At 46.1% G+C, this 15,108-nt stretch overlaps 1 protein-coding gene across 1 annotated transcript; it reads right to left on the bottom strand.

Moving 5' to 3' along the window:
* Nucleotides 1–11,961: 11,961 nt before the first annotated feature.
* gdf3 (growth differentiation factor 3) lies at nt 11,962–14,182 on the bottom strand. Its single transcript, XM_076030699.1, has 2 exons — nt 13,706–14,182; nt 11,962–12,833 (listed from the first exon to the last, which is right to left on the bottom strand). The coding sequence occupies exons 1-2, from the start codon at nt 14,043–14,045 to the stop codon at nt 11,977–11,979; spliced, it is 1,197 nt and encodes a 398-aa protein (XP_075886814.1). The 5' UTR covers nt 14,046–14,182; the 3' UTR covers nt 11,962–11,976.
* Nucleotides 14,183–15,108: the final 926 nt, after the last annotated feature.

Raw genomic sequence — 15,108 nt, 5'->3', positions numbered from 1 at the left:
ACAGACGCCGCGCGTTTTATTGTGGCGAGGGCAGGGAAAAAAGGACCAAAGAGAGAGGCAACGGGGAAGTTTTGCAAATGATCCCGAATGCCTCATTAGAGTGCATCATTAGTTCCCCGCCAGGCCGACGTATAAAGGTAGTCCATGAATGTTAATGAGGATGTTTTAATAGTTTAACCAAGAAGTCCTAATGGATTCTGATGGTGTGAGTGCGAGCGTCGATAATGGGGCGCTCATCAAGGCCGCGCATCAGCGTCGATGTCACATTCGTATTAGGGAAACCGAGCGACGCTTTGCTGAGCGCTGCCACTGGAGGCGGAGCTCGCGTCGTCTCATCGGCCAATCGTGCAGCGATGCGGGAGAGACTACGTTCTTCTATTCAGGTTAATGGAAATGTGTTGTTTTTTTATTTTATTGGTGAATCTTGTTGGGAGCGATTGGTTGGTCTGGATTTTCCCGTTTTGTTTTTGTGTTTTTGTTTAGGAAATTACTTGAGAAGCCTCGTTGTAAATTTTAAAGTTAAAGTTTCAGTGCTGTTCACAGTGTCTGAATGTTTCATCTTTAATGCCAATGTCAAGTCGGATTTCTAGTGTTACCCCCTATATGATTATCATATATGTTAATATATCTCATTTGAATGTTGACACAATTGGTTGAGGGGTTTTGGCTACAATATGGAGGATGTCAGTGGGACATGTGACCTTATTGCACCGCATGAAAAAAAAAAATAAGCCCATTAAAAGATGAGCCTTGCTGTCATTTCTACCTCAACATTGACACAGTAGTTGACATCATAGCTCTCTCTTGAAGCTGAAGTGAACTGTTGGCCTTCGTTCTTCTATTCATCTGTGGATCTGTAGTTGTGCAAAAAGCCCTGTGATTCCAAAAGGAGCATATCAATTTGTAGATGAACGCCTGTGGGCAAAGTTCCTTGCAAGACATTTTGCAGATATACGATTTACGGTTAGCATTAGGACTATCTTTCCTGAATACTTTGCTGCATGACTAACCGTAATCAAAATTACTAGAGAGAAAAATGAGAGAGAGAGAGAGAGAGAGAGAGAGAGAGAGAGAGAGAAGGGTGCCGACATTATAGTTAAAGGAAATATGTCAGTTTTTTCACGTTGGCTGAGTTTGCTCACTGAACTGATACCAACGTTTGTGGGCGGATGAAACCCTCTAATGTCGGCCGATACTGATGTGGTCACTGATGTCATGCATCACTTGTTCCGTGTGTTTCTGCTCGAGACGCTCTCCACTCCACCGCGGGTAAAGACTTGATAGCTCGTTCAGCTTCAGTTACCTCACGTGAGGTCCACGTAGCTGTCATTAAACGTCATCTGAAGCAGCTCGCATCATCGCCGCCTCGGTAGAATCGGTTCCACTTAGCTCGAAATTAGCTTCAGCTAAATCTATTTAGCCTCATCAAGTCGGTGGTACGTGCCAAAAGCGTAATAATATGAAGATGCTGCACACCAATGATTATGATACGCAGGCCCAATGCTTTATATTTTGAGGTTATATTTGTATTGATATCTAAGATTGATTGAAAATAATGGCGGTGATAAGAAAAAAAAACATTCCGAATCCAGCCAATGGCATAATAACATATTTAGTAAAGCAGTCACGCATACTGCAAAGTCAACAAAACTATTAACAATTGAGTTTTATTTTCAGGTGGCTCAAGGAACAACCATTGTTTATTTACGGTGAAGCGGGAGAAACGAGAGGGGGAAACATGATGAAGTGCTCGCATCTATTTTAATGTTGATTTAAAAACTGAAGGAGAGCAAAGCTGGGGTATCCCCCATCTTGACTGCCAGTATCAATATTCAAGCCCAGTCAATGTTCCCCGGAGAAATAAAAAAAAAGGTTACAAAAGCCTTTGAATTCCACTGGGAGCGGACAGGTGACGCTGGCGTGCAGCTGTTTCTCTCACCCTCCTAAAAAAAAAAAAAAAAAAACAGACGCTCCTTAAGCCTCCTGACACGTTTTTTTCCCCCCCTCCACTCCCGTCAATTTTTCTTTCACTGAGGAAAAATTATGCAGTGTTTGTGTGCGTGCGTGCGTGCGTGCGTGCGTGTGCCTGTGCCTGCCTGTGCCTGCCTGTGCCTGTTTGCCGAGTTAATATTCAGGTTGGGAACGAATGCTAATTTAATCAATAAGCTGTAAATCCGACTGGTTGCTTACTCATGCTGGTCTAAGAGTCCCAGCAGGGGGAATAAAAAAAATATATAAAAAAAAAAAAAAAAAAAACACTGAGCTGGCTGTGTGTTTTCATGGGCACGCCGTACACACACAGAGAGACACACACACACACACACACACATTCTCCAGCCTCCAAAGCGATCTATATACGAGCCTTCCCGTCTCCTATGTATATCCGTTGTCTCTGCAGTTCAGGATGCTGCTGTCTGTGCGTGACAAGATGTGAGAATGTTTCCTGGCAGCTCCATCAGCTCCGACTCAGACGGGCTAAAGCCTCGTTCAGACAGGATTTATTTCTCCGGGGGAGGTTCTGATTTAATATCGCATGTGCTGATCAGTGATATTAATTCCCTCCAAAGAATGTCACTTTTTTTTTTCTTTTCTTTTTTTATCGCCCTCCTAACGGCGCTAATTGACGTCCTCTAAAATATGTTAAAATGGATCCTTTTTGCGCCGTGATTTCGCTTCTTCCTTTTAATAGGCCCAGAATTTCAGCCGGGTTGCGCGGCATTGTGTGAAACAGATGTCATTTTTGAGTATACTCCTACGTCTCGATAACTTCTAAAAGGGAACCTATGGCTGCTCGAAAATTGCGGCCGCGAAAACCGCCCTGTTTCCACTCGATGTACGATGTATTTTGGACTCTTTTTTTTTTTTTTTTTTTCTGCATGAGGAGGCCAATATTCTGTCACTTGGTTTCATCAGCCCAACCTTTTCTTTGAAGTGTGCAGAAGAGGGTGGAGGACCTCTCAAACCTAATGGCACTTTGTTAACACCAAAGTGTAGTTACATTTGTGGACCCTTTGAAGAAAAAAAGGAGGACAGGCGGGCGGCGCTGCCGGAAAAGTTTTCGCAGGGGTCAGCGGGGGTTGCCGAATAGTTTTCGCCGCCCCACCAGACATCTCATTATCAACTGCATCTACGGTTGTGGGGGCACTTAAAGAGTCGCACAGTCTTGGATATTATCGCGTTGTATTTGAGTTATTATTTTGAAAGGTGTGGCTGCATCAGACTGACACAAACAACTGAATTCTTTTGTACTCGCTCTTGGATGTCAATGGGAATTATCTTGACGAAACGCTCAGTTTTGACCTCAACTGGACAGTTGCACTTGCTGGAGGGAGCGTGCAGTTTGTTGGTGAGTGCACTACTTTAAAGCGATTCTTTAGGTAATGTATCAAAAAAAAGCATTGCGTGTCTGAAAATTCATTTTAGAATAAACGAAAAAAAAAAAAGACTAGATTGTGTAACAATAATCGTCCTTTGTTCATCCTCAACACTCAAACAGGGAATCGCAGATATACATAAGACTGAGACCACACTCTTGGTGCGACAAGGTTGCACGTACAAACACACACACACACACACACACATCTCCTTGCCCGCCCCTCTAAACCCGACTTTGTGAGCCTGCTCCACCATAAAAAACGCTTTTTATCATCAGTGCGTTTATCCCCCTCGTCCTCTCGCCACCAGCAGCCACTTTAACTTCATCGGTTACACTGTGCCCATTAGCGGCTCCTCTAGAACAGCTCCGTTTATCCCCACCCACCCCCCACCCGCCTGCCGTTCCACTCAAACCAGTGTGACGGCCCGCCAGACCAGTTAGGAGTTTGTATTTCTGGAATTTACATCCTCTGGTTGGACGTGTGGTCGGAGTCGCTGCAGCAGGGGATCGGCTTCAGCGACTCTCCCTCCGACAGCGCTTCGCAGCGCTTTAGTTCCCCCTCTTTAAGAGCAAAACGGCTACCTGAAGCGGGCCGCCGTCCTCTGGGACGCTTAATTTCTCATTAGGATCATATTTTGTGGATAAATAATGTTGCTGTGTTGAAGCGCCGGCAGCGTGAAGGCGGCAGCGCAGCCGTATGCTTCACAAATAAGTACTCCAACTGCCATGGCCCCTCCCACTGTGAGCACACACACACCTGGACACACACACACACACACACACCCACACAGATGCCGGCTGCAGGGTCAGTGCTAATGGAGTCACCTACGTCTGCTGTTTGTGTGTGTGTGTGTGTGTGCGTGTGTGTGTGTGTGTGTGTGTGTGTGTGTGTGTGCGCGAACACGTGTGTTTGTGGTGGGTTGTGTGTCACCAGAACCTGCTGTCACCTCATTACAGGACACCGCTGGCCACAGCTCACACTGACATCCAGGGGCTGTATTCACAGACTACTTTATTTCACCACCAGGAGTTCCCCTAAATGGCCGAGGAAAAAAGTTGGGGGCGAAGAGTTTTTCCTCTAAAGGGGCATCGCAAAGCTGCAGGGAGAGACTTTTACCGAGGACACTGAAGGACTGTTCGCCGTGTTACGATCCTTCTGTTCTCCCAAATGTGGAAGAAAAAAGGCCTTTTTTTTTTTTTTCCCCTGTAAGAAATCAGGAATATGGCTCGTCCTACACCCACAGGCGTCTCGGCTGTAAATCCATTTTATGCAACCAGTTTTAAAAGTGCCACACTGTGCGCAATTCACTCCACCAATGTTTTCGATCAACGGTACGTCAGCGAGTGTGACAGTCACTCCAGAAATGGGGAAAAAGTTCTTTATTTTCAGTGGGATTACACTCCCATTTCTGTGCAAGTTATGTCACAAAGGGCACTAATGTTCCTCCCATGTTTAGTGATACCACGCTCGGCCGACTTGTATTTTTTTGTCCTGTTCCAAACATCAACTTTAACAGGAAGGTGAAAGCTGAAACCCAGTCTCTCTGCAGGAGGCTGTAAACAGCGGGTTAATATCTAGAGACATTTCTTGAGATCTAAAAAGCATTTGGATCAGCAAGTCTGTTCTGATGGATTTAAGAGCACAGATGCAAAAGTGATGATAATATGGAACCATTATTGAGACGGCTCTACCTCATGTCTCCCAAAAATATGACCCGACTCAAAAGGATCAGGTCTAGTTTTATTAACGGTCTGACTGTGACCAGAATAACATTGTTTTTCTGGACTCTGGTCACCATGGTTTCATCATATTTTTTTGTTTTGTTTTTCTTTCCTAATCTAAACACTAAATCTTTGAGGCGTCAGATGTTCCACAACCCCCGAGGGTCGGTGGGGTCAGATTGCAGAGTGATACGGAAAAAAGAAAAAATGCGGCGACGTTATATATCATGTCCTCCCAAAATAAGAGACGCTGCAGGCTGATTGACCTCCTCCCGCTGTTAACGCAGCTGAAATGTCAGCGCTGTCAAAGCGGCCTGACTCGTCACTGGTGCATCTGTGTTCATGAAAGTTGAACTCTGGGACACAGGGGTGTCTAATATCTCCTTCAGGAAACCCAGCGGCCACGGCGCTCCCACTGCATCAAGTCACCTCCAAACCATTTCATTTATATATTTCCAGAATGAACATGTGGAGGACCAAGCCATCAGCTGCTGGAGTCACAGGTGCTCTTAGGTTCATACAGACCAAGCTCACTTCACTTCAAAATGTTGCAACTTGTACGTCCACACAATAAAATTCCTCTCTAGCCTCTTAGTTCCCAAAAGGGTGTCCAGTTCAGGAAAACAGCTCTTTATGATGTCACAAAGTGCATGGATATCTCTCCCAGGTTAGTACTCCGTGCCAGATGTTGGCTCCACCCCTCTAAGAACACCTTGATTTGGTTTCCTTCAAAAAAAAACTGTTTTAACAGGAAGCTAAATAAAAACTGGTGTTTTAGCAGAAGGCTACAAACAGGGGGCTAAATATGCTGGACCACAGCCATTTTCTGGACATCTAAAAAGTTTTTTTGTGTGTGTTTTACTGATCTGGTCAAAGGTGCTGACTGAAATCCATAAAAAAAAAAAAGGTTTTCAAAAGCAGACCTTTAAAATTTCAAAACCGCGATTAAGAAAATTTGCGGCCGACCGTTGTGGCAGCGCGGCGCACCGCCATCTTCATCTCCTTGTCAAATGGGCATCCATGTTCCGACAAGCAGACATGTGTATGCGTGACCGTGAGGTGTAGGTTTGCATGTTAATGACGCGCGGGCTTGTGTTACCAGGCAGGATACACTGTGATTCCATTATCATTGATTAGGTGACAGCGAATGTGTGCCAAATGTATATGAGTGTGACACAGACAGTAAAAAGGATTAAAATTATGGCCGCCAAAGTGTGTGTGTGTGTGTGTGTGTTTGCGCCTGCGTGCTTGTGTGTGTGCACGCGCATGCTGACAGAACATTAGTCAGGCTGCTTCTCCATGTGAGTGTACTCACTACGCAGGTCGATGGAACGATGAGCCCGCGTGCATTAAAGGCAGAGTATAAGTCTGGCTGTCACCTGCGTCACTCAGACATCAGTTTAGATCAAAGATGACGTGAGGAAGTGGCTCGGAGTAAATTATCAACACCTATTTGCCATTTTTCTTCACAAGTGGGGGGGTGGGGCGGCGCGGACGTCTTGCTCAGCAAGCGAGATCAGTATAGCGAGCCTTTTTTTCTCGGTTCAACCACAATATATAGTCTCGGAATATAGAATATAACCAGCTTGCTTATTATCAGTGAAGCCACTGTGGTTTTTAAAGATGTCTGATATTACTTTTTTTATTTTAACAAACTGCAGCATTAACGTTAATATGTATGCAAAGACAGGGAACTAATGACGGTCTTATGCAGAACCAGCAGCATCATGACATCTAGAGTGGAGAGTGACATCACAGTGCCCTCTGTGTGTTGATTTTTGACTGCGCATCTCCTTTTCCAACCTTCACTGTGGAACCACAACCCCTCCAGGAAAGAGAAAACAGCCTCAAACAGCTATCACGCGATGCTAACAATAATACCCGAAGTGCAATTCACAGAAAAGCAAAACAATTCAGATGGCTCACCGAGTGGGACATCCTCTGGCTGCAGTATTGTACGTCGTCCGTGAAACACTGATGCTCACTGTACTGGTGACTGCAGAGGAAGGGTGCCGGGAGACGGTTTGTTTCGGTGGACCTGTAGCGCCAAGTTTTCGCTGAACTGCTGGGCTATATAACGCTGTAAAAATCAGAGTCAAAATAAGTCACACACGTTCAAATGTCTGTCAAAAGCGTTATGTGTCTGCTTATTAAAGTTTCAGAGTTTATTCAAAGCATATGAAAGGTGATAATAAAAAATTTAAAAAAAGAGGAAAAAACATATTAAAAGAAGCAGATCTGCTTATTGTGACCACCAAAAGCAGGACAGAATGCTGGACAAACAGTCACAATGGCCATACAATGGCTGTTCTGCCTTGTTGTCTCCAAGCACATGGTCCTTATCAGAAGACTTATATTTTGATAGAATTACATCGAAGCACAAAAGCATAAAAGCAGAGAGAGAGAGAGAGAGAGAGAGAGAGAGAGAAAGAGAGAGAGAAAGAGAGAGAGCGAGGGAGAGAGTCTGCTGATGGGCTCTGCAGTGGTCAGGCCGCAGCTAACTGGCAGCTAGCTCATGCTGAGACCCGTCTCTCACACACACACACACACACACACACACACACACACACACACACACACACACACACAGCTATAGCTGTGAGACTGTCCCATCGATAAGCTGAAGCCACATTGCCCCCTACTGGCTCACAGGAGAACATGTCAGTTCATCAGTTCGGCGTCAGGAACGCTCTGCTTTCCTGCTGCTACTGACTAGTAGCACTGGTCCACCATGCAAGCAGAGGCCAAGTGTGGTTAAGAGACACAACAGGCCCAAGCTTAATCATCATTGAGGAAATAAAGTTTGTGGCTGTTGTGAGAAAATATGGCTTTTGAAGCCACCCGTTATGGACTTCACCTCCTTCATGGCTGTCTTGTTTTTGTCAACAGCAGGAGTTGCTATTGTTAGTGCCTTGTTTTGTTTTTGTCAGCGGGCTGTGCTATCGATTGATATGCCTTCCACTCTGGGGATTTTCTGAAAGGGGAATCATTTCGTTGTACCTACTCGCTGGAGCTACGGCAACACCGAGCCGTCGTGTACTGCTCGGGTTGGTCCGATTTCACATCTTCGTCTAAAAACAACTGTGGTCTCCGCAAACACCAATATCATATGGTAAACAGCAGAACGAGTACAGCCTGTTTAATCTTAGAATTTGGAGTTTAGGGTGTGCGGGTACAAGACAAAGATCACATTGCCCAATTTAAAAAAACAAAAAAGGGAGAGAGCAATTGTAGAATTGATTGGTGACAGTTACATGCATGACCTTGGTTGCTGGTTATTATGTTGCACACTTTTTTCTGGTGTCGATGATGACTGATCCCACCCATATGCCATATGCAAGTTTTTGTCTGTGTATGTTTGTTACATTTCTGTGAAAAATCTTAAAATACAGTCTGTTTAAGTCTATATATATAAAACATTGATAGTTGTTTAATTCCTGTAGGGTTATCCCAAATTATCTTATTATATTATTAAATTGACTTGCTAATGTTAATGTTTTCCAATAATAAAATGTGCCTAAGTGAATTCCCCAGAAATGACAAAAGTCACTCTTTCACTTCTTATGCTTGCTCCATCTTCCAAAAAGTGCACTGAGATGCACGTTTCTGTAAATCAGCCTTTTGTGATGTTAGTGAAACTGCCTGCCATTACCCCCGAGCCAGGGGCTCAATCCACCTTCAGCGTTATGTCTCCTTCCAGACTTAAGGACGATCCAACAAATCATCAGTTTTAGGAGGAAGCTAAATCGAGCGAGTCTCCAATGAAAAATAAAGACTTGAAAATGGGCAGAATATGGGACCTTTAATATTCTCCATTAAGCTGCCTCATGGCCGCCCTCCAGCCACCAGAGCGCAGTAAATTGGGGGCTGATCCATCCTCCCATTCAATCAGATGGCTGTCTTGGCTCTGAAGAGTCCCATCAGGGTCAAAAATCCTCCTCCTCTCAAAAAAAATAAAACGCCGTTAAAAATAACATTTGGTGTACGGTATTGTTATACAGCATAGATTTCGCTTCAGCTTTCCATTCCAGAAATTGGAAGTGGAGCTAAGTAGAGAGCGAGAGAGAGAGAGAGGGCGAGAGAGAGAGAGAGAGAGAAAAGAATCCATTTCCAGTCAGGGTTGCTGAGTCTGTGGCTCCACGTGGCTTCCTTCCAACCGGTATCAATGATTCATCCCTCATTTCTCTGCAGAAACCGAAAGACGCAAGCCAGAGGTATAAAAGCGGCGGCATCATCCACTGTTCGCTCGGATGTCTGACGTCCAAAGTGGTGCAATGACCAAACAACAATTTCAGCCCGCGGAGACCCTGAGCCGCTGACGCCGACTTGAGGGACGTTCGGTGGAAAACGATATCCTGCGTCTGTACGCGTGATACAGAACCTCGGGGTGTCCCCATGGCATCAGCGCCGAGCTCGGGGCTTATGGATAATTTAAGACATTTCATTCGATTCGTTTGAGTGGTGGAGGAAGAGCCGGCGCCGGTGCTTTGGTTTTTGGAAACAGGAAGACGAGCCCCGTCGGAGAGAGGCGCGGAGAGGAGCGTGCGCTGGAAACCCCAGAGGGGTGAAGTGGAAATGACTTTGTCTTTGACAGCAAAGCGCCGGTGAAGAGCCCCAGGCCTCCTCCTCTCGCTGTCTGTCTCTTCCCTTGCCCTCTCCCCCGCTTTCATCCACCCTCTGTTTCACTTCACACATGTTAAGCATCAGAGGGCGATCAGAAAGTGATCTGATTAGGAACAGCAGGGGAAGCGCAAACATGAAGGATCGTAATAAAAAGAAACCTCACAAGCCACATAAATCACACAATGTATCCGGCAGTGTAAATAAATCCTAGAATACAGTCAACTTCTTTCAGATCAGGCACCATCTTCATCTTCGTGTCAAAAAATTCTTGACGCGCCATGTCAGCCATAATTACACACGCTTTGCAAAATGTGCTTTGTCAAATTTGACGAGGCGTGCACTGTCACCATCAGAGACAAACATGCTTCATGTAGCTCAGCCCCACAACAGGGAAGCCGGCCACGCAGGATGCTTCTGGGCAAAGGAAGCAGCTAAATATCCACTATATTTTTTTCCTGTACTGTGCACGTATGGCTTCCTGCCCATTAGCATGACATTACGTTAGCTTCAGGTAAGGATAAATTGCAACCGGATTGGTTGACTTCAAAAAGCAGCGACTTGAGTGTCACTCCGCATACAATTCCCTTTGTGAAAGGCCGCTCTGATGTTAGTCCCTCGTTTTTAGCCACCCCACTTCACATCGTGGCTTCATTACACGGGCTGTGATGTCGGCGTAAAATGGCAAAAAAACAAAGACATAGGCCAATAGCGGCGGCACAATATATCCACCCACAACAAACCTATTTATTTGGTGACCTTATATAACTGCAAACACACGCTTGTGTTCTGTATTTGAATGTATCGATCCTGTAAATGTTAAACTGGGCCTTTAAAAATAAAATACATTATAGCCATGGCACTAAATGGATTTCCTTAACAGCGAATGTAGTTTTAGGATTAATCTAAGGCCATATTCAAAAGTTCACTCGGTTCATTATGGTTCAGAATTTTAGGGGGAGAATATTTATTAATAGTATAGACCTTTTTAATACATCTACATATATAAAGCGGACTGGCACATTAGCAAAGCTGTATATTTAAATGACATTCTCATAAGTCCTTCAGGATGTTAATATTCTGGGATTCTCTCCCTGCTCTCCTCTCTTCCTTCACACCCAGAAACTCACCAAGTCTCCCTCCCCTCCCTAATTACTACAACACGTCAGCCTCTCCCCGTTGCTTTGGCGACCGGCTGTCGCCATGGCAACCACCGGTGGTCCGTCTGGCTCAGTCCTGGAGGTGGCAAGGAGAGGGGTGGGGGTGTGATCAGGCGGGGAGGTGTGATAAGAGAGTTAATTTCTCCCTCAGTAGATAAAAGAGTGGCTGGTCTCTGTCAATGAGACCTTTAAACCTCTGGAATACTGCAGTCCCACCACATGGCTGAGGCTGACGCAAAGCTTGTGGATATTCACAGCAGAGGGAACAGTTTTCAGCGGCTATTCTTAACTTGCTGAAAACATTACCTAAAATATTGGCTGTAAAAACTTACAGGTAATGAGTAATACATAATGAATAAATAGAGAATGCTTTTTTTATTCGAGCTGCTATTAGTTTCCAATCATATAACGTGATTGTTCATTGGGTTCATGAATACATGTGGAACGCCACTTGCTCAACAAAAAAGTGAGTTTTTAATGCTTGTTGAAACCAGGTTTACTATATAATAAGAATTGTTGTTTAAAACACAGATTGATTAAAAAGATTTCCCTCATTTTTCAGAGATGACGGGTTGCTGGTGGAGATAACATTTATATTTATTAATATTATTGTTGTTAATGTCCTCTTTTTTCCCAATTCAATTCTTCTTAAGTGTGGTTTTGAGTGTACTGTTGTTTCATCAATATACATTTAGTATCTAGTTCTTCTCTCTTTTTTTTCCAGTGTTGCGTTGAGGTCACTTCCTCAGACAACTAAGTCATCAACCCATTGCAGAGGTGCACCGATGCTTCGAAAGGAAGCCACACAACAGCTGTAAAACATTGTTGCGACAAATGTGAACCCAACAAACAGCAACAGATTTACTCCATGTAATCAGCCATTTCAGGAGAATGTGAATGTTGATTTAGCCCTAATGAAAAAAGTTTCCCAAAAAACAACGAGTTTAAAAAGAAAGTCTGTTACACTTTAGTTAATCATTTTTTATTATTTAAAAAAAAACATAATTTTCTTTAAAAATCAAACACAAAAAAAATCATTGAAAAACCACAAATGCCGACTCGTCGGCGACGGAGACACGCGCCGTTTCGACGAAGGCGTCATCTGCAGCCGCACTCGTCCACCACCATGTCCTGGTAGTGGCGCAGCACCACGTTGTCGTTGTTGTCGTAGTAGAGCATGGAGATGGGCGAGAGGCGCACGGGCACGCAGCAGGGCTGCGGCGTGCCGTCCGGGTCCAGTGAGTGCACCAGCGTCTGCAGGATGGCGTGGTTGGTCCCGTTGAGGCTCTCGCTGAGCGGGAAGGGACACTCGCCGTGGCAGTAGTTGGCCAGGTAGCCCTGCGGCGCGATGATCCAGTCCTGCCAGCCCACGTCTCGGAAGTCGATGTAGAGGCGCCGCGCCTTGCACACCGTGCTGGGCGTCACCGGCAGGTGGGCGGCGCTCCTCCTGGTCCTGGAGCGGCACTGGCCCGGGTCCAGGGACACGGCTACCAGGGAGCCGTGCACCAGCGGCGGCCCGAGCGCCGCCTCCGTCGGGATGGCGTTGCCCGGGTGAAAGGACAGCAGCTGGTTGAGGTCGGCGCCCAGCGGCAGCAGCTCCAGGACCAGGCCGTAGTTGCGGCCCGGCTTGCGCCAGGTGGCCGCCACGGCGGTCAGGTCCAGGGTGATGGAGGCGGCCTCGGGCTGCAGCCGCACCGACTGGGAGAGCAGCAGGCGGCGGTTGGCCTGGGGGTCGGCGCCCCGCAGCGTGGCCCTTATCACCTTGTACAGGGAGACGCTGAGGGCCTGAGAGGCCAGCAGGAGCTCGGCGGGCCGCAGGGGCTGCCAGTGGAAGACCACCTCCAGCCGGGCCAGCGTCAGCAGCTCGGGCGGCTGCAGGACCGACATGTTGAAGAATAGCCGCTTCTCCAGGCAGCCCTGGCAGCTGCCGCTGCTCTGCTCGGACAGCCGCTGGCCTGCAGGAAACGGGCCAGATGGGTGGTTGGTTGGTTGGTTGGTTGGTTGGGGTGCAGATAGGGGGGAACAAAACAACATTTTGTTAGCGGGGCACGGCGTCTTGGTTCCAGCTGGGATCTGGTGCAAAACATCTCTTCTGGTGGTAGTTCCGCACCAGGGCGAAAAGTCCCATCATGCATGTTTGGATTTGCCATTAAGTCTGTGAAGGTCCTCAGTCATCCAGGTCATCTTAAAGTAGAAGGGTTAAGTTGGGGCAACTGGCAGCTGGAAGTCTTCTTCTGAAGAAGCCTTTTGCATGGGAGGCGAAACGTCTTCAAGATCGCAACAAGTACAGATTGCAGAAACAAGTCCAGTTGTCTCAACTTGGTGTGGTGTGTTGTCGTTGTTTTAAAATCACCAGTGTTATATATATTTTTTTAATTATATATTGTTGCTGTGGCACACTTGGCTGCTGCACTAAAGTACCTTCACCACCTTGTTGAATGGTTGGTTTGGTTGGTCAGTTTTTGTTTTTGCTTGTTTGTTTCCTTTGGAGACAATAACGTTATATAAATTGATTTGAATATATATATATATATATATATATATATATATATATATATATATATATATATATATATATATATATATACATATATATATATATATTAGACATATATTAGACATAGATTAAATAGGTTTTGCAGGACTGGATGAATTGCCATTCGGACCTCCAAGCTTAAGCTATGGAATCAAAATTTTAAATAAATAATAATAAATCCACTTAAAATTAATGATGCAGTCATTAACGCGAGCTTATCAGAGGGCGATTACATTGGGGGGGATAGACCTGACAGCAAATTCCACATCCAAACTTCTTCTTCTTTCTTACCTTGGTCTTGCACGTACCGGATGGTGTTGCCCCGGACCCCGTACTCGGACACCATGCAGGGGTCGCTCTCCGGGGTCTTCATGGTCTCCGACTGGCGGAACATCCTCCACAGGGCTGAAGGGACGCGGCGCCGGGTCTGACTGCCGGTGCCGCCGCCAGTGGTGCCGGTGCCGGTGCCGGTGCCGGTGGTGCCGGTGGCGGGCCGCGGCCTCTCTGACAGCCCCAGTGAGTTGAGGAGGAGCTGCTCCTGGCTCTGGAGCTCCTCCACATGGGACAGGGAATAGACACCGCCGAGGAAACACGCCGCCAGGAGCAGGACGCTGCTCACCTTCAGCTCCATTTTTTTTTTATTTTTTTTGGTCGCCTTGTGTTCTACTTGTAACTTTAGCCGCGGCTCGCGAGAGCGCGGGTTTGTTTTATCCCGCCGCCAGCAGCCAGACCTCCTGGCGTGCGCAGCTGCATCGTTATGCTAATGAGGAGCAATCTGAGTAGATAAGGTGAGAGGGGGCGGGGCCGGAAGAGTGGCAGGAACCCGGCAGGAAGTTCAGCCCTCACAGCAGTGTTGTTTGCTCAACAGAGTCGCCCTAAATTTACTCAACACCTTTGAATGAGGGTCTGTGCTGTAGTTTGCAGTTTTTAATTTTACCTGACCTATTCCCAACTGAGCCGTGGAGCAGACGGGGGTGGTTAATGAGGAAAAATCGAGGCTCGTTCTCGTCCATATACCTCCCTAATATAGTGCATCAGGATTCTGTGATTCATTTCGAGGGCAGGAGATTTTCTCTCTTGACCACCTACAGAGGTTCGTTGAACACATGGCCTCCTGAGTGCCAGGCTTGAAAATGTTTGAGACTCAACTACTGTTCAAAATATCACTGACATAAGAAGAAGCAGCCTCTCTCAGTAGGGAGAAAAATGTCATTCACGTGTCCAGAGGGAAATGCTGAGGGACGGGTGTTGGAAAGCAAACAAAAGTAGAAGAGAATGGGTTTTTAAAAAGAGAAAAGAACAAGGAAGAGGTCGTCGTGAGTACATAATTTGTGTCAACATTCCATTCCAGTGGGCTGCAGTGTTTTACTCAACATTCCAGCCAGCACCTTATCTGGTTAGTCGGGCTAATTCCGCCATCTAGAGGTCGTTTTGGGTACTTGAAGCACTCCGCCAATTCTTTGGATTCCTTGGCGTTGGCAAGTGAGCGATTACAAGTGCTTCAATCATAGTTTTTTTAAAAAACGTCAAATACATAACAAAACATATTCAACCTCTGTTAACAGCCGCCACCCATGTTTTGGCTTCTTGTTAAAAGTAATGCTTTGTCAGGACAAAAACAAGGAGCTCTCAGAGGGCGGATAGGAGTTGTCCTCGCTGGCCTGGGAGAGGCTCTCTGTGACATCACAAAGGGC

The sequence above is a fragment of the Nelusetta ayraudi genome, unplaced genomic scaffold, assembly GCF_046127955.1.
Source record: "Nelusetta ayraudi isolate G7.1 ecotype Tasmania unplaced genomic scaffold, CSIRO-AGI_Nayr_v1 ptg000031l, whole genome shotgun sequence".
Lineage (NCBI taxonomy): Eukaryota > Metazoa > Chordata > Actinopteri > Tetraodontiformes > Monacanthidae > Nelusetta > Nelusetta ayraudi.
The sequence above is the reverse complement of the archived record's forward strand: the minus strand, read 5'-3'. Positions and strand labels throughout refer to the sequence as shown.